At 42.8% G+C, this 20,720-nt stretch overlaps 1 protein-coding gene across 2 annotated transcripts in view; it reads left to right on the top strand.

Annotated features, from left to right (window-relative positions):
• The first annotated feature begins 18,485 nt into the window (after positions 1-18,485).
• The window catches only part of ABI3 (ABI family member 3), a 109,018-nt gene continuing 106,783 nt past the window's right edge, over positions 18,486-20,720 (top strand). Inside the window, exon 1 of one of the 2 annotated variants that reach the window (XM_073607817.1) lies at positions 18,486-18,744. In XM_073607817.1, the coding sequence (XP_073463918.1) occupies positions 18,640-18,744 (105 nt within the window). In that variant the 5' untranslated portion in view covers positions 18,486-18,639. The remainder of the gene's footprint in view (positions 18,745-20,720) is intronic. The other variant, XM_073607816.1, reaches the window with a different exon arrangement.

Here is a 20,720-nt window from a genome sequence, read left to right as displayed (position 1 = left end):
GAGTGCAGGGTAGGACTTAGGGTGGTGGAGGCCCCTGATGCTTAAGTCACTTTCGGGCCCTACCCTTCTATACATATGCACAGGTCTATAAAACAGAAATAGAAAAGGACAAGGTGTGCCAGACTCAGTGCAGTATTAAAGAACTTCTGTTTAATTGGACAAGACAAAACAGCCAAATGGCTACTCACAAAAGTAGATAATATATAAGCGTATAAGTGGGGGATTTATCGGAGTATAACACGCACCCCAAGTTTAGGAGGGAAGTTTAAAGAAAAAAACTTACATTTAAATGCCCATCAATGCAGCCTTATCAGTGTCCATCTGCAGCCCTGTCAGTGTCATTGCAGCCTTGTCAGTGTCATTGCAGCCTTGTCAGTGTCATTGCAGCCTTGTCAGTGTCAGTGTAGCCTTGTCAGTGTCAGTGTAGCCTTGCACCAGTGTCATTTGCAGACTTGTCAGTGTAGCCTTGCTCCAGTGTCATTGCTGCCTTGTCATTGCAGCCTTTCAGTTTAAAAATGGTGCCACCGAGATACAGAGTCGAATGTCCTGTGTATCTTGACGGCTTTCGGCGGCTCTCGGCGGCTTTTGGTGGCTTTCGGCCGCTCTCGGTGGGCCCATGGGCTTGAGCCCAGTCAAGCTCAATGGTAAGTTCGGCCCTAGGTGAGTGGGAATAATGTTCCCCCTAAGGCTACTTTCACATGGGCTGGATCTAGTTTTTCTCAGCAGGGGATCTGTCCATTGATCCCCGGCCAGATGACAGGTTCATGCCCACTTCGCTTATGCAGAGCGGACACAGACACAGCCCACTATGCTCTAAGGGTAGTCAGATGTAAATGGACTGACTGCTTACAGCCGATTGCCCTCCGATCTGATCCTGCCAGATGGAGGGGAATGGATCTCCTTTAGTTTGTTTTTGCAGGATCGGATAAGATCAGAGTTCCATTTACATCCGACTGCCTCAAGAGGATAATGGAGGGTCCGATCGGGTCCACCTGAAAAAAGGACAGTCAGACCTGATCAGACCTCATGTGAAAGAGGCCTGACAATTTTGCTCAGATCGCCACCCCAGCAATCATGCTGATAGCTTTGTCAAGTAGTGTTGAACCTGGAACTAAGTAGACACTATTAGATGGGAGGTCAATTAGCAATAGCTCAAGGAACCCCTATCAACATCTTGAGGAACCCTAGGGTTCCACAGTACCCTTGTTGAGAATGGCTTCCCTAAAGCTATCTATCTATCTAGCTATCTAGCTATCTACCTAATTATTAATTCACTGGTACCAAGGCAGGTCTGAATATTATATCCTCCGTATATGTCCAAAAGCCATATATATATGAAAAAATAAGAGCAGAAAGAGATCACACTGGATAGTGAATATAAAAAGTAGAAGGCAAAATTTGACTTTCAATGAATTGACTTAGGACATATCATCAAGCAAAATCATCCAGAAAAATGCCATGTCTATCTATCTATCTATCTATCTATCTATCTATCTATCTATCTATCTATCTATCTATCTATCTATCTATCATAAAATATAACTTTTAATAATGTGCATTATAAAACTAGCATAAATCCAAAGCCATACACATACCAAAATGGGACTGAAGCATAAATGTTAGAAACTACAATGTATCAACCTTTTTCGCGCACATTGCATAGTTACATAGTTACGGGGGGGTTATTTACTAAAGGCAAATCCACTTTGCACTGCAAGTGCACTTGGAAGTACAGTCGCTGTAGATCTGAGGGCAAGAAAAATAAAAAAACAGCATTTTTGCTTGTACATGATTGGACAATAGAAATAAGCAGGGCTTCCCCTCATTTCAGATCTTCACCTCAGATCTACAGTGACTGCACTTGTGGTGCACAGTGGATTTGCCTTTAGTAAATCAACCCTATAGTTAGTCAGGTTGAAAAAAGACAAAAGTACATCTAGTTCAACCAAAAATAAATTAAAAAAATACAATCCCATATACACAATCCTTCACCCACAGTTGATCCAGAGGAAGGCGAAAAACCCCAGCAGTATTTTGTAAAGGGCCTACATGCTCAGACCTGGACCTTTTTACTGTTAATAAATTTAAAGAATTTTTGGGGGTTTGTCCTACTACCTTATTAATGCCATTGAATCCCATATAGGACATACGAGACAAAGTCTATCATAATAATAAAGCCTTATCATTAATAATTAATTTTTAAATCAGATCTGCACTCTCTCATTGAATAAATTACAATGTAGGGTCCACAAATGACCCACAATGAAGGAACAATGTGTAAATTTCAAATGTTAGCAGATGAATTCCATTTCCAGGTAAAGTCTCCTGGGGTCTCTTCCTGTGTTAGTCTTCTGCCGAAAGGGGAGAGATGTGATGGGAGGGCCCGTGGAACCAAGAATCCCTTGGAAAGGTTGGGAAACCCATGTTTCAGCTCCCCATGCACCTCTTATGTCTAAGTCACCCTGTGCCATCCTTGCACAGGGTGACTGAGAAAATATATCTTGGATTACTTAAAATGGGACAGTAATATTTATCCACAATATCTCCAAGGATATATGTAAAGACTATTCTTGGTTTGTTTGATTCTGAACTCAACATGTTGAGAGATCTGATCACATTGGCCTCTAGAACTGGATAGGAGCCGGACAGTCTACTCCTACTATAGTTTGTTGCCTACTAGGCTGAGGAGGGAGGGGGATGACTGTTTTAGCTCCTGCTATTGTGAGAAGGTGTCCTGTGTTTATACTAATGTGTGAAGCTCGGTGACAACAAGTCTGGCCTGTAGTGAAATCCTGATTAATCATACAATGCTCAGGAGGGCACGGAGTCACATCAGCTGTTTTAAGGGATTAGTTAATTAGTTCATGTTAATTCTGTTTCTGGTTACAGTTATATTGTTAGAGTAATATGAGCAGGAGGGGGGGCCTCCTCTTCTACTGTAGATAAGACTGTATTCTGGTTCTAATAAGAGAGTCCATGTTTAGCAACTAAACAAGTGTTGTCTTGTTTTGTGCTTGTGAGCGATTGGAATATCTGATATCTATATTCAGACTGGGAGGAAGTGGTATATGACGAAAGCACTCAAGCGGAGTGTAGGGACATTCTGTTACAGTTTTCAACATTTTTTTACAAATAAATATCTAAAAAAATGTGGCGTGCATTTGTATTCAGCCCCCTTTACTCTAATACCCCTAACTAAAATCTAGCGGAACCAATTGCATTCAGAAGTCACCTGATTAGTAAATGGAGTGTAATTTAATCTCAGTATAAATACAACTGTTCTGTGAAGCCCTCAGAGGTTTTTTAGAGAACCTTAATGAGTAAACAGCATCATGAAGGCCAAGAGACATACCAGACAGATCAGGGATAAAGTTGTGGAGAAGTTTAAAGCAGGGTTAGGTTATAAAAAAATATCCCAAGCTTTGATTGTCTAACGGAGCACTGTTCACTCCATCATCTGAAAATATAAAGAGTATGTCACAATTGCAAAACTACCAAGACATGGCCATCCACCTAAACTGACTGGCCAGGCAAGGAGAGCATTATACAGAGAAGCAGTCAAGAGGCCCATGGTAACTCTAGACGAGCGGCAGAGATCCACAGCTCAGGTGGGAGAATCTGTCCACAGGACAACTATTAGTAGTGCACTTCACAAATCTGGCCTTTATGGAAGAGTGGCATTGTTGAAAGAAAGCCATAAGAAGTCCTGTTTGCAGTTAGCTAGAAGCCATGTGGGGGACACAGTAAACACGTGGAACAAGGTGCTCTGGTCAGATGAGAGCAAAATTGAACTTTTTGGCCTAAAAGCAAGAAATTATATGTGGTGGAAAACTAACACTGCACATCACCCTGAAAACACCATTCCGACTGTGAAACATGTTGGTCGCAGCATCATGGATTGGGGGGGGATGCTTTTCTTCAGTAGGGACAGGGAAGCTGGTCAGAGTTGATGGGAAGATGGATGGAGCCAAAAACAGGGCAATCTTAGAAGAAAACCTGTTAGAGTCTGCAAAAAACTTGAGACTGGGGCGGAGGTTCACCTTCCAGCAGGACAATGACCCTAAATATACAGCCAGAGCTACAATGGAATGGTTTATATCAAAGCATATTCATGTGTTAGAATGGCCCAGTCAAAGTCCAGACCTAAATCCAATTGAGAATATGTGGCAAAACTTGAAAATTGTTGGCAAGACGCTCTGCATCCAATCTGACAGAGCTTGAGTTATTTTGCAAAGAAGAATGGGCAAAAATTTTACTTTCTAGATGTGCAAAGCTGGTAGAGACATCCCCAAAAACACTTGCAGCTGTAATTGCAGCGAAAGGTGATTCTACAAAGTATTGACTCAGGGGGGCTGAATACAAATGCACGCCACACTTTTCACATATTTATTTGTAAAAATTTTGAAAACCATTTATCATTTTCCTTCTACTTCACAATTATGAGCCACTTTGTGTTAGTCTAGCACAGTGATGGTGTACCTTGGCACCCCAGATGTTTTGGAACTACATTTCCCATGATGCTCAACTACACTGCAGAGTGCATGAGCATCGTGGGGAACGTAGTTCCAAAACATCTGGGGTGCCAAGGTTCACCATCACTAGTCTAGCACATAAAATCCCAATAAAACACATTTATGTTTTTGGTTATAACATGACAAAATGTGGAAAATTTTAAGGGGTGTGAATACTTTTCAAGGCACTGCACAATAGGCAAAGTGGGAGTTTTTTTTAACTTTGACCTATTAAGCTCAGAACTCAATCTTCTACAAGGCAATCTGTCCTATAGGGACATAAACAAACATTGCTGTGTGTGCCTTGCTGTAACTATTTCTTGTATGGGTGCCACAAGGACAGACATATAAGCCTTACAGAAGTTTTAACACTTCATTCTATAAAAAAAAAAATGACTGTAGTTGGGCTTTAAATGCAAGCGTTAGTGAGTGGAGTTTTGTAATTAGCGCATACATGTGTTTAATTCTCAGACAACAACACGAATTAACATCTCTCTGCAATCCTATTATGTAGCAAGCCAGATATCTGGCCGTAGCCTCAACATTATCCTCCTGACCTTCTCGAACAGATGTGGGTAATATGGGATAAATCAGATACATTAAAAAAAAACAGAGCAATGGAGAAACAAGGGTTTTGTTACAGCAGCCAATAAATTTATTGTTTTAACTTTCTATGCTGCAATTTGATTTGCTGTTAGGGTTGCCTAGCAGCCACAGCTAAAACAGAGGCCAGCAAAGATGGGTCAAATCAGCTATTGTTTTCTGCTTTGTTATAAGGTTACATTTATGTTTAGAATATCTAAACTTTTTTAGGGAACATGTTCCCATTAAAACAGATTATTTGAAACATGGGATCTTGGAACACAATGTCAAATATCATAAAATATACACCGATTAACCATAATTTTATGACCACTCACCATAACATGTGGAAACATGGACTCCACTAGACCTCTGAAGGTGTGCCATGCCATTTTTTGCGATACAGCACTGTGGTATGACCCTGTACCCAAATAAAATTGATGTCCCATTTTTTCCCACAAATAGAGCTTTCTTTTGGTGGGATTTGATCACCTCTGCACTTTTTATTTTTTGCGCTATAAATAAAAAAAGACCGACAATTTAAAAAAAAATTTTTTTTTACTTTTCTGCTATAATACATATCCAAAAAAAATGGGAAAAAAAACTAATTTCTTTATCAATTTAGGCCAATATATATTTTTCTACATATTTTTGGTAAAAAAAATTCCAAGAAGAGTATATATTGATTGGTTTGCACAAAAATTATAGCATCTACAAACTACGGGATAGATTTAGGGACTTTTTAATTTTTTTTTACTGGTAATGGTGGCAATCTCCGATTTTTAGCTGGACTGCGACATTGCAGTGGACAAATCTGACACTGAGTTTTTGGGGACCAGTGACACTAATACAGTGATCAGTGCTATAAATATGCACTGTCACTGTATAAATGGCACTGGCAGGGAAGGGGTTAACACCAGGGGTAATCAAAGGGTTAAATGCTCCCAAGGGAGGTGCTTACTAACTGTGTGGGGCAGTGTCACACTGAAATAAAAGAGAGATCCGTGATTCACTTTCATCTAAGGCTCGCCAGTTCCAAAACGTCTTGCAGGACAATTTTATGGGGCAAATGGTAAACGCACCAACCAGAAACAAAGTGTTACTAGACCTACTGATTACCAATAATACAGACTTGATCACGGATGTAGAAATACGGGGCAATTTAGGAAACCGCGATCACAGGTCAATTAGTTTCAGTATAAATCACACTAATATGAAACATAAGGGGAATACAAAGACACTGAATTTCAAAAAAGCCAACTTCACTAAACTGCGAGCATTGCTAGAAGATACAAATTAGGATAAAATCTTAATAACAAAGAACACAGAGGAGAAATGGGTATGCTTTAAAAGCATATTAAATAAGGGCATTAGCCAGTGCACCCCAATGGAAAATAAATTTAAAAGAGCTAATAAAAGTCCTGGGTGGCTTAACTCCAATGCAAAAATGCATATAAAAGCAAAGGAGAAGGCCTTCAAAAAATAAAAGGTTGAGGGATAATCATCAGCATTCCAACTTTACAAAGCATGCCACAAGAAATGTAAGGGTACAATCAAGGCGGCTAAGATAGAACACAAAAGACACATAGCAACATAGCAGAGGAGAGTAAGAAAAATCCCAAGAAATTCTTTAAGTACATAATTAGTAAAAAGGGAGGTCAGATCATATTGGTCTCATAAAGAATGATGAAGGGAATCTGGTTACTAAAGATGGAGAGATGGCGAAGGTATTGAATTTATTCTTCTCCTCAGTCTTCACGAGGGAATCGGGGAGCTTCAGTAACCAAAACTGCAACGTTTATCCTCATGACACATCACAGGAAGCACTCTCATGGCTAACAGAGGACAGAATTAGAAATAGACTTGAAAAACAACATTTATAAGTCACCGGGACCAGATGGCTTGCACCCGAGGGCCCTTAAGGAACTCAGTCAAGTAATTGCCAGACCATTGTTCCTAATTTTTACATACAGTCTACTGACTGGAATGGTACCAGCTAATTGGAGAAAATCCAATGTAGCACCAATATTTAAAAAAGGGCCAAGGTACATCCCTGGGAATTACAGACCCGTTAGCTTAACATCAATTGAATGCAAGCTCTTGGAGTGGATGATAAGGGACTATATACAAGATTTTAGCAATGACAACTGTATCATTAGCAGTAATCAGCATGGATTCACGAAGTATCGTTCTTGCCAAACCAATATATTAACCCTTTATGAGGAGGTGAGCTCCCATCTAGATAAAGGAAGGCCCATAGATGTGGTGTATCTGGATTTTGCAAAAGCATTTGATACAGTTCCCCATAAACGGTTACTGTACAAAGTACGTTGACATGGACCATAGGGTGAGTACGTGGATTCAAAACTTGCTACAGCGGCGAGTTCAGAGGGTAGTGATAAATGGGGAGTACTCAGAATGGGCAGGGGTGGAAAGTGGGGTCCCCCAGGGTTCTGTCCTGGGACCAATCCTATTTAATTTATTCATAAACGATCTGGAGGATGGGATAAACAGTTCAATCTCTGTATTTGCGAACGATACTAAGCTAAGCAGGGCCATAACTTCTCCGCAGGATATGGAAACCCTGCAAGAAGATCTGAACAAATTAATGGGGTGGGCTACATGGCAAATGAGGTTTAATGTGGAAAAATGTAAAATAATGCATTTGGGTGACAAAAATATGAATGCAATCTACTCACTGTGGGAGAACCTCTAGGGGAATCTAGGATGGAAAAGGACCTGGGGGTCCTAGTAGATGATAGGCTCTGCAATGGCATGCAATGCGAAGCTGCTGCTAACAAAGCAAACAGAATATTGGCATGCATTAAAAAGGGGATTAACTCCAGAGATAAAAAGATAACTCTCCCACTCTACAAGACTCTGGTCCAGCCGCACCTGGAGTATGCTGTCCAGTTCTGGGCACCAGTCCTCTGGAAGGATGTGCTGGAACTGGAGAGACGCCAGAGAAGGGCAACAAAACTAATAGAGGGTCTGGAGGACAGGTTATGAGCACTGAACTTGTTCTCTCTGAAGAAGAGACACTTGAGAGGGGATATGATTTCAATGTACAAATACCGTACTGGTGACCCCACAATAGGGATAAAACTTTTCCACGTTAGGGAATTTACTGAAATTAGAAGAAAAGCGGTTTAACCTTAAACTGTGTAGAGCGTTCTTTACTGTAAGAGCGGTTAGGATGTGGAATTTCCTTCCACAGGCAGTGGTTTAAGTGGGGAGCATCAATAATTTCGAACCTTGGCCAGATCTGTGCCTTGCCACAATTCTGTCTCTGAGCTCTTCAGGCAGTTCCTTTGACCTCATGATTCTCATTTGCTCTGACATGCACTGTGAGCTGTAAGGTCTTACAGTATATAGACAGCTGTGTGGCTTTCCTAATCAAGTCCAATCAGTATAATCAAACACAGCTGGACTCAAATGAAGGTGTAGAACCATCTCAAGGATGATCAGAAGAAATGGACAGCACCTGAGTTAAATATATGAGTGTCACAGCAAAGGGTCTGAATACTTAGGACCATGTGATATTTCAGTTTTTCTTTTTTAATAAATCTGCAAATATTTAACAAAGAGTGAGAAATGTAAGGGGGTCTGAATACTTTCCGTCCCCACTGTATACCATAAAAGTGCATGCAGGGCACTGGACAAAGCATTAGGGACAAAAGAGATGTGAAATAATTTGATACAGTAATGTAATCTGTAAGTGCCGGTTCACACAGGGGCAACTTGTCAGGCGACTGTTCTGTACAATGGAACCGTTCTAATAGGAGCGACAGAAGTCGCTCCGACTTAGAAAAAGGTTCCTGTACTACTTTGGGGGCGACTTGAGGCGTTTTGCAAGTCACCGTGAAAGTCGTGTGCAGGTCGCCTCGGTGTTGTGACCTGCAAGTCGTGCCGCCCTGTGTGTGAACCGGGGCTAAGATTACAGTGTACTGTTTGTGTTGTGTTTTTTTGTACTTTTTGAATTTGCCGCCAGGCTCAGCTCCAATGCATCGCAATGCTTGCAGGGAACAGAGCCCGAAACACAGAGCCTCGGGCGGATGATCCGGCGGAGGACATTGCAGGATCCTGGTGACAAGGTAAGTATGCTGTACCAGGATTCTGCAATGCCATCCCGAGTGTGGCTTGGGGTTACCGCTAATGGTACTGAAATTTAACCCCGAGCCACACTCGGTAATACCTCCAGGAGGGTTAAGAACCCCTAAAGTGCCCCTAAATACAACTCATGTGTATAAGATACCTGTCACAGAATCTCTTTCTTCCTATCAAACTCACCATCATGGGCAAGGCCAAAGAGCTGTCAAAGGATGTCAGAGACAAGATTGTAGACCTGTACAAGGCTAGAATGGGCTACACGACCATCAGCAAGAAGCTTGGTGAGAAGGAGACAACTGTTGGAGCGAATTATTCTCAAATGGAAGAAATATAAAATAAACATCAATTGCCCTCATAGAAATGGATGAAGAAGTCTGGACAGCTGCACTCCGGAAGAAATTTCATATGCCTTTAATTGTAAATCAGGATCATAAAGTGCACAAGCCACCACGGCAGAGTGGTACAGGAAAACAGCTGATGCGTTTCACACTTACACTAAGTGCTTACTCATAAGTAAGCACTTAGTGTAAGTGTGAAATGCGTCAGAGGTTTTCCTGTACCAGTCTGCTGTGGTGTCTTGTGCACTTTATGATCCTGATTTACAATTAAAGGCATATGAAATTTCTTCCGGAGTGCGGCTGTCCAGACTTCTTCGTCCATTTCTATCTGCACAGGCATTAGCCAGCACCTGGGGCTCTTCCTTCTCTGGAGGTAAAGGATTTATTTATTTCGGTTTGGATCTACCTGAACGGTGGAGTCTATTTTGAATCAATTGCCCACTGTAAGAAGCTCCATGCAAGATTTTGCCTCATGGGATAAGGATGATCATGAGAAAAGTGAGGAATTACCCCAGAACTACATAGGAGGAGCTTGTGAATGATCTCAAGGCAGTTGGGACCACAGTCAACAAACAAACCATTCGTAACACAGTACACTGCCATGGATTGAAATGCTGCAGTGCCCACAAGGTCCCTTTCCTCTAGAAGGCACATGTGCAGGCCCATCTGAAGTTTGCCAATGAACATCTAAATGATTTAGAGAAGAATTGGGAGAAAGTGCTGTGGTAGGATGAAACCAAAATTTAGCTCTCTGGCATTCGCCGTGTTTGAAGGAAGAAAAATGCTGACTATGATCTTAAAGTGGTTGTAAACCCTTACAGACCACTTTGACCTACAGGTAAGCCTAGATTACGGCTTACCTGTAGGTCCAAGAAATATCTCCTAAACCTACACGGTTTAGGAGATATTTGCAAAAAGACAAGCATCGCTGTCTACGGCGCATGGGCCGTAGACAGCGGCGCGCAGGCGCACTGAGCATGCCGCTGCTAACAGCGATATGCCGTTAGTGGTGGCTCCCGTGCGGATGCGCGGGAGTGATGTCATCGCAGCTCCGGCCAATCACAGCGCCGGAGCCACGATACCCGGAAAGAAGATGGACGCTCCGTAGCAGAGGGGACAGCGGTGACATCGCAGGCTCCTGTGTCACGTAAGTGACACATAATGAGCTACTATGCGATGCATAGTAGCCCATTATGCTTTACCTTTGCAGGGAAACAAAGAGGAAGTAAACCCAGACGTGTTGACTCCGAAGTTAGTCCATACTTCCAGTCCTCTAATGCCTGTACCCACACAGTACCCCAAACAAATTGCTCCAAACAGAGCATTACTCACCCAGCCAACCTCTGACTCTCTCATAGAACATACCTGCTGCTGGGGGGAAGTGCGGACTGGTCCTTCCCCCTGGAGTCCCTTCAGCTGCTGGAGACATTGTTGCTGGGCTCACTCTGTCATGCTGATGGGCATCTGGGCCGACTGCCCAGCATCCCTGGGGTATACAGGTGGAGACTGAAGTCCCATCCACCTTTACAGGAAATCCGTCCTCTGTTAGTTGAGGGCAGAGGCCAGCAGCACTCTGCCCTGTTGCCAGCCCTTCTGCTGGAAACCCCACACCATCTGCTCCGGCTAACTGTAGGAGAGGGAGGCCGACTGCCCCAGCTCCCTGGAACTCTGTAGTTGTTGCCGGTGCGGGGCAGAAGTTGGTAGCACTCTGCCTGCTTGCCAGCACTTCTGCTGGGTTTATGTTAGTGGAGACAGCAGGCCCATCCACCGACACCAGATCAAGCTGCAGTTGTGAGGTACCGATTGCATTCTCTCCTTGGTTCCTGATCTGCTGCTCGGGGGTGACCGCCACCTCCTCACCCTGGGCCTCCGGAACTGCCACAGGAATGGGGCAGAGGTCTTGGACCCTCTGTCTGCTGACCAGCGCTTCAGCTGGGGAAGTTCCTTGCAACTCCACAGATACTGCTGTTGGTGCTGGGCAGAGCACAGTGAAGTTTGGCCCTAATACCAGCTCTTCTGCTGGGGGCTCACCAGATTGTTCTTCCTCAGCAGAAAAGTCTATCAAATCCCCTGTCTCTGCAACTGGTGTCTGGGGATAGAGGTTCACCCTCTCCTGTCCGTGGAACCCAGAAGATGCTATCGGTGCTGGGCAGAGGTTAGCAGAGCTCTGCCCTGTTGTCAGCACTTCAGCTTTGGGGATGGCAATCTCCAGATTTTCCACTGCCGATTCTCTGGCATGCTGCTGGACAGGCACATTTCTCCATCCAAGATCATCCCATGCAGAAACAGGATCATCAAGGTCAGTCAGCACTTGCTGCATCCGCCATAAGACCTCCGCGTCCATAGCTGCGGGGGCAGGTTGGAAAAGCAAACTGTTACTCTGCCACATTGCTGACTCTTCAGCCAGTATTTCAGAGTTGTCAACTGGTATTTCCTGATAGTCCCAGGCAAAGGGACCCAGCCCTGGCGCTGAGCAGAATCTAGCAGCTGTCTGTAGGCGATCTCCAGCTCCCATTCCTGAACAGCCAGAAACTCTATATCTTCCAGTGCCCAGTGCACTTCTGAGACGTTCAGTAGCCCTTCTCTGAAATCCATGATTTTGTCCAACCGCCGCTCCAAATCACTCCCAAAGTTAGGGTCCCCTGTCAGTTTCATATACAACAGTCCCAGGCCACCGTAGCCAAAGCCTTCCATTGGGCTGTCATCCGCTATCCAAGGGCATGCTTGGGATACATGCCACCGGAGGGCTCTGTAGCTCTCATCCAGCCGCATCTCTGCCCAGACCAGCCTGCTTAATTCAGCTGTCTGTTCCTTGTGCGGTTTTTCTCCCAAAAACAGCACCCGCAATCCATACTGTGACCAGTACCTTTCCTGGATGGAGGGGAGAACTTTTCCCTGGTGTCGCTGCTCACGGGCTAGCGCTTCCTTCCAGAGTTCACAGCAGATAGAATTAAACCATCCCAGCAGGACCTGCTCTGATACTGGTCCTCTGTGCTGTATCTGCATCTCTCGCAACCTCTTTCTGAATCCCTCTTCCATGGCGGCTGGTATCTGTATCTCTCCTATCCTCTCCTGCTATCCGGACCTTGGATCCAGGTGGAAGTTTGGATGTCCCAGACTGCAGGAAGCGTCCCACTGCTTACCACCAATGTAACGGAACTTCTCTAAACTCCGCTTGAGTGCTTTCGTCATATCCCACTTCCTCCCAGTCTGAATTTAGATATCAGATATTCCAACCGCTCACAAGCAAAACACAAGATGACACTTGTATAGTTGCTAAACATGGACTCTCTTATTAGAACCAGAATACAGTCTTATATACAGTAAAAGATGTCCCCCCTCCTGCATATTATTCTAACGATACAACTGTAACCAGAAACAGAATTAACATGAACTAATTAACTAATCCCTTAAAGCAGCCAATGTGACTCCGTGCCCTCCTAAGCATTGTATGAATAATCAGGATTTCAATACAGGTCAGACTTGTTGTCAACGAGCTTCACACATTAGTATAAACACAGGACATCTTCTCACAATAGCAGGAGCTAATTACAATTAACAATACAAACAGTGATCCCCCCCCCCTTAGCCTAGTAAGGTAACAAACAGTCTACTCCTACTATAGTTTGTTACCTAGTTAGGTAACAAACTATAGTAGGAGTAGACTGTCCGGCTCCTACCCAGTTCTAGAGGCCAACTAACATGTTGAGTTCAGAATCAAACAAACCAAGAATAGTCTTTACATATATCCTGGGAGATATTGTGGATAAATATTACTGTCCCATTTTAAGTAATTGTGACAGACCTAGCCAGGACAGAGGCTTTTGGAGGGGGGAATGGTGCTCCTTGTGCGCTGTATGCCTGGGGACCCTGGAGGTGGTGTTACTTTGGATTGAGGTCCATGTCCCCCCAAGACACACAGACTCTGGGAACCCTGTCTGTTCTCTGCTATAATGTGTTTATTGTAAATAAGGCTAGTGTGGGCTCTAAGAGTCTTTCACCCATTGTTGTTTGTGTTAATTAACTCTGCTATTGTGAGAAGGTTTTCTGTGATAATGTTGATTGTGTCTTCTCAGCTAAAAGATGGCAAGTCTGTCCTAAAGGTCATGTCTCTGAGTCACCTAGGCTGCCTAAATGATTAGATAATTAGCTCAGGTTAATTAGGTTTCTGGTTACAGTTTGTATTGTCATCCTGCTGCATATATTTGTGGGAGATCTCAAATAAAGAAGGCTATTCCTGATGTACTCCAAGACTGGTGTTGTCTGGTTCTTGGGAGTTCCTATAGCCAGATCCATTGGACTTGTGTTTCAGGACTTAGGAAGCGATATACCATTGGACGCACTCAAGCGGAGTGTGGGACGTTCCGTCACAGTAATCCAAGATATGTTTTCTCAGTGGCACAGGGTGACTTAGACATAAGAGGTGCATGGGGAGCTGAAACATGGGTTTCCCAACCTTTCCAAGGGATTTTTGGTTCCACGGGCCCTCCCATCACAAAAACCATTTATCATTTTCCTTCCATTTCACTACTATTTGCCACTTTGTGTTGGTCTATCACATAAAATCCCAACAAAATACATTTACGTTTTTCGTTGTAACATGACAAAATGTGGAAAATTTCAAGAGGTATGAATTCCTTTTCAAGGCACTGTATTTAGAATACCCAAACAGTTGCTGCACCTGATTTCATGCAGCTTCCATCCAGCTCCTTCAATTTTTCAATTTAAGGATATCAGATGGGAGGGGGGCAGACAAGAAATTTCAGCCAGTTCATCAGTGCATGACCAGTCTTATAGACCTGCTTCTTCTTCCTACCTAGTACTTAGACAACTGCTAGGGAGCACAAAGACAACTTTTTTTGCAGCTTCATTGTGAACTCACAGAGTGGTAATACATCAAAATATTAATCAAAGTCATTATGATAGCTTTAGAAATTCTCACAATACCAAATGAGGAAGCTATTAGGTATTTTTTATCAATGCGTCTGCAGACTGAACTGCCTCTGCTCCCCGATACCAATTAATCAAGATTAAACCCTTTACCTGCAACTGCCGATTCCCAGTTTGAATCTGAAACGGCAGCGACTTTCGGGACATCGCTTCCATCAGACTGTATGATATGCTTGACAATAACAGATGGATTGCAGGTGTGTAATTCACGTATTTTATACCTCCATTTACATAATAGGCAGAAAGGTCATTTTTATTGAATATTAGTCTAGAAGTAGTCTGTTGCCATTACATTTGCTCGTGGTGCGCAACTGAACCTTCTACGTTTATGACTGTAATGCAATCTGGCTATGTATGCAGTAATGAATATGCTTGTTGTTTTGTTTTTTAATTGAATATAAGCTGCAACAATAGTTAAAATACCCTGTGCTGACAGCACACTGGAGAGTCAGATGACGACTCTTACACCCACTGCAGCTGTACGGGTCTCCATATGCCTTCTTGCACACTGCTCCAATTAACAGCACTGCTCAGGGAGTGTTAATGCGCAGGGTAGAGGAGAGGAGGGTAACCGCTAAAGAATAGGGTCACTACATTGTGTGTGAGAGCACAGCCTGACTCTCCAGCGTGCTGCCAGCACACAATATTTAAACCACTTCAATGTAGGGCACTTTTACCCCCTTCCTGCCCAGACCAATTTTCAGCTTTCAGCATTGTGGCACTTTGAATGACAATTGCGTGGTCATGCAACACTATATCCTAACATAATTTTTAGAATTTTTTTCACACAAATAGAGCTTTGTTTTGGTGGTATTTAATCACCACTGAGTTTTTTATTGTTTGCTAAATAAATGAATAATAACCGAAAATTTTGAAGAAAAAAAAAAGTGTTTTCTTCGTTCTGGTATAAAATTTTGCAAATGACTAATTGTTCTTCATACATTTAGTCCAAAATGTATTCTGCTACATTTCTTTGGTGAAAATAACTTAAATCAGTGTTTATTATTTAGTCTGCAGGAAAGTTATAGAGTCCACAAACTATGGTATATACAGCGGGTAAAATAAGCATTGAAGACATCACCATTTTTCTAGGTAAATATATTTCTAAAGGTGCTATTGACATGAAATTTTTACCGCATGTCAGTAACAACCCATGCAATTCATATATACTAAGAAACAAAAACAAATACGTTTTGTATCAATAAGGTTGTGAAGGTATACAACACTCCTACAGCGCCTCAAAGATGCTGCTTGCAGGACTTTTTTTAGCGTCCTGCCAGCACACCGCTCCAGTGTGAAAGCACTCAGGCTTTCACACTGTAGTGAGAGGAGAGGCGCTTTACAGGCACTATTTTTCGCGTTATAGCGACTGTAAAGCACCTCAGTGTGAAAGCAGCCTTACAGTTACATATCTGTTATATGTTTTTTTTTTCATGTTAATTTCTTTTTTTTTATGAGACTATAAAGCAGTAATTATTTATGTTCATTCTTTAATCATACTACTACATACTATCATACTACTACACAGGGGCGTTGCTAGGTCTACAAAAGATCTGGGGCTAGAGCCCATAGCAGCGTAGTAAAGAAAGTCATACGCTTGGTGTGTGTGTATATATATATATATTCCCCAGAGAGCCCCCCACTTACATCAGGGTCCCCAGAGAGCCCCCCTCCCCTCGGGGACCCCTGCAGAGACTCGGGGCTATGGGCCCCAGATTCGGGGCTATAGCCCCAAAAGCCACCCCCTAGCAACGCCACTGCTACTACATTATTATGCAGGTCTCAGCGTACTTAGCACAATGGCTTACATGGTTAAAACAAATGAATTTAAAAGCAAACTTGTCACTAAACAAACATTAGGTCTGCCATTGCTGACCTCTGCTTGTGAAAATGCTAACAGCCTGGTTTGCAACCAGAGACTCTGTCTTGGAGCAGTTGTCTATAGCATATGCAGATTTGTGGTGGTGTAACATGCTTTAGTAAGCCCCTCTACCCATCCAGTGTCTGGGGAACGGTCTCTTTATCTTCCCACACATGTCTTTCCCTTGGATGTTTCCTTGATATTCGAGCTTTGGACCAGATGACTTACAATATCTCCTCCTGAATTACACTTACCTCTGCTAAGCGGTACACAACAAAACTACTCCTATATTCACGGACCAATTTTTGGTCCAAAATTGATCTCTGATTGAGCTCCCATACATACATTGAGCCATTCGTTGATGTGCGGGCACTTGGATGCCTCCCAGTGGTGTTAATAGATGCTCAATCTCTTGTTGATTTTTTAACCTACTACCATTTCTGTCCACCAGAACTCCCTGAAGAAGACTCTACGCATTGAAATGCGTAGGGTTCCACACTGGGCCTTACAGCCCTTGTGGTAGACTTATGCCCCCTACACACGATCGGATTTTCTGACGGGAAATGTTGGATGTCAGGCTGTTGGCGGAAAATCCGACTGTGTGTATGCTCCATCGGACATTTGTTGGCGGACTTTCCGCCAACAAATGTTGGCTAGCGTGTTCTCAAATTTTCCACCAACAAATGTGTGTTGTCGGATTTTCCGAGCGTGGAGCGTGTGTACACAAGTCCGTTGGACAAAAGCCCAGAGTAAAAATACGCATGCTCGGAAGCAGAAGCGTTCGGTCCTGTAAAGTAGCGTTCGTAATGGAGAATAAACATTTGTGACGTGGCAAATTATTAAATCTCCAAATGCAGCGCACAATTCTCTTCTTCTTTAATAGGATAATAATGAAGCTGCTTTGTTGGTGATACCGATGGAGTTATTGAAAACTAATTTTCAAAGGCTTTTTTTCTAGTGATATCAAGAATAACATTATTATGGTTTCTGTTTTTTTATTTGGGCAAGTTACCACAACACCATTATCCTGTAGTTTTTAAGATCAAAGATACAACTATGTTGGTGTCCCTTGTCAATTTTACATTGTATTTTTTAAAATGTAACTGCCTACTTCCAAACTGTCATTTGAAGTAAAACACATAGCCAAGTATTATTCTACACAATTTTTTTTTAAAAATAGACATGCTATCTGCCAATAAAAAGTGCATTGTTTGCATCCAAAAATATAGATCAAATCATTATTCAACCAAAAAAATAATGTCAAAGCAAAAACTCCAAGGCCAATAATAAATAACACGTTATCTCCTCCGATTCCGCAACATGGCTGGTTGACCAACAGCCGTTCAGAAACAAACTGAAAAGCACGAAATGAGAAACGCGAAAAGAAAAGCGCGAATCAACACTCAAACTTCTACTAACACGAAATTAGCAGAAGGGACCCAAAGGTTGGCGCTAAAGAGCTGAAAAACCACGTAGTACGTCTAGTACATCACTACGTTCGTAATTGTTGGCCAACATTTGTGTGACCGTGTGTATGCAAGACAAGTTTGAGCCAACACCCTTCGGACAAAATTCCACGTTTTTGTTGTCGGAAAGTCCGATCGTGTGTGCGAGGCATTAGAGTAAAATATGTTATGGCTTTCTCTCACATTAAATTGTTGTGTCTTACTCTCTTTAAACTTAGGTTCTAATAAAATCTTTGTAAATTTTTTTATATATTTGTTGATGGTTATTGGTGCCCTAAAGTCCCCTCCGCGGTGCTGTGTACTCATGGTTTTCAACCTGGCCCTCTTGTTTTAATGCTTGCAGTCACTGGCTCAGAATAAAGATGCAGATACAGACTTTTCTCTGATTTGCATATTCGGTCCTTAAAAAGATTTAAAGCCAAGAGATCAGCATAACAGCCAGGCAACTAGCATTTTAAACAGAGGGCAGCAATGGCGTTCCCATATAAAAGGATTACTGTATGATCGAAATATTTTTTTGCTGGTAATCTGTGGGGAAAAATATACCCACCCTAGACATTTCTAAAATTCAGCAAAATTGGGTGAGAAAGGTCCCAGGGCGTATACAACAATAGAGGTGGTGACGCTCATTTCATGGTGACAAGCCGTGTGTTGCAGTGTGTTAGTCTAGGCGCTCTGTACATTGTGGTTTCGTGTGAGGAAGTATCTCGGAGCCACAGTCTGCTGCTCACATACATATACTGAGACGCTGACTATGACACATCTGGAGGTGGGGGGCTGACTGAACATAATACCCTAGATTCTCAGTAACGACAGAGGCAATGACAGATAACTACAGAGAGCTTTCTGCTGCGCGGCAGGCTCTGCGAGACAGCTACCAAAACCTGCAGAATGTCGCTGATTACTGCGAGAAGAACTACATGGAGGTAAGATTGGGGGAAAGTGGAAGGAATGGGTCCCTTTAAGAAGCCCTTGCTTTAACTTTACGATCTACCAATTAATGCCTTGTTTTAAGAAAGCTTAAACTGTATGTACATGCTAACAATGATCTTCTCCCTTTTGCTCCTTTTTGGTCTGTTAAAGATGCTAATAAAAAGGTTAATAGTCTGTTTAATAAGTGCAAAAAAAAATACCTGTCAATCCTGCCAGAAATCCAATGAGCTCAAAAGCTCTTGTGAATTCTGCTGCACTGCACCAATGTCATCACCTCTGTTAACTGTTGTCCAAATCAGGAGGGCAGCCTAGAGAGAGTGTAGAGTAGTGAGCGTTGTCACCCTACATTGTCACCCTACATTGTCACCCTACATTGTCACCCTACATTGTCACCCTACATTGTCACAGGAAGTGTGTGACTGATAAGATCCCCATGTGAAAGTAAAGGGGGAAAATCCTGAAAGAAGAAAACAAATGGACCCATCACACCTAAGGGCCGGTAAGCTGTAATACGTACATTCACCGGCCACTTTATTAGATACACTTGTTCAATTCCTTTGTAACACAAATTGCTAATCAACCGATCACATGGCAGAAACTCAATGCATTTAGGCATCTAGATATGGTGAAGACAACTTTCTGAAGTTCAAACCGAGCATCAGAATGGAGTAGAAAGGGGAATTAATGTGGCATGGTTGTTGGTGCTAGACAGGCAGGTCTGAGTATTTCAAAAACTGCAACCATCTCTAGCTTTTACAGAATAGTCTGAAAAAGAGAAAATATCCAGTGAGTGGCAGTTGTGTGGAGGAAAATGCCTTGTTGATGTCAGAGGTCAGAGGAGAACTGGTTCAAGGTGACAGAAAGGTAACAGTCACTCAAATAAGCACTTGTTACAACCAAGGTATGCAGAATACCATCTCTGAATACACAACACATCGAACCTTGCAGCAAATGGGCTACAGCAGCAGAAGACCACACCGGGTGCCACTCCTGTCAGCTAAGAACAGGAAACTGAGGCTACTATTTGCACAGGCTCACCGAAATTGGAAAAACGTTGTCTGGTCTGATGAGTCTCGATTTCAGCTGCGACATTCAGTTGGTTGGGTCAGAATTTGGTGTAAACAACATGAAAGCATGGATCCATCCTGCCTTGTATCAACGGTTCAGGCTGGTGGTAGTGTAATGATGTGGGGGATGTTTTCTTGGCACACTTTGGGCCCCTTAGTACCAACTGAGCATAATTTCAACACCACGGCCTACCTGAGTAATGTGACCATGTCCATCCCTTTATGACTACAGTGTACCCATCTTCTGATGGCTCGTTCCAGCAGGATAATGTACCATGTCTAAAAGCTCAAATCATCTCACCACTCACCAGATCTCCAACCAATAGAGCACCTTTGGGATTTGGTGGAACGGGAGATTCGCATCATGGATGTGCAGCCAACAAATCTGCAGCAACTGCGTGATGCTATCATATCGATATGGACCAAAATCTCTGAGGAATGTTTCCAACACCTTGTTGAATCTATGCCATGAGGAATTAAGGCAGTTCTGAAGGCAAAATGGGGTCCAACCCGGTACTAGCAAGGTGTACCTAATAAAGTGGCCGGTGAGTAGATAGTAGATAGGTAGTAGAGTAGATACATAGATACTGTGTATAGTTATGTTGCCTCAATGGGAGAATTGGGAAATTGACCAAACATTTCTCCCCCATTGGATTTCTTACTAGCTGAAACAGTTGATCCTGGAGACAAGCTGTATTTATGGTACAGGGAGATTGGTCTCCAGTGTAGAGGATGCCAACACAGGAAAGGTAAAAATGCAAAAAAGGGTTGGATCCAAAAAAAGTGTTCCATACCCACTGACACCCAGGTGGTCATAGTCTTACATAGTCTTGCATGAGCATTTTATGACCAATCTATGTGATTATAAGGAGTCGGAGATTACCCTGGAGGGAGGATGTTTG

The sequence above is a fragment of the Aquarana catesbeiana genome, linkage group LG12 (genome assembly GCF_042186555.1).
Source record: "Aquarana catesbeiana isolate 2022-GZ linkage group LG12, ASM4218655v1, whole genome shotgun sequence".
NCBI classification, from domain to species: Eukaryota; Metazoa; Chordata; class Amphibia; order Anura; family Ranidae; genus Aquarana; species Aquarana catesbeiana.
The sequence above is the reverse complement of the archived record's forward strand: the minus strand, read 5'-3'. Positions and strand labels throughout refer to the sequence as shown.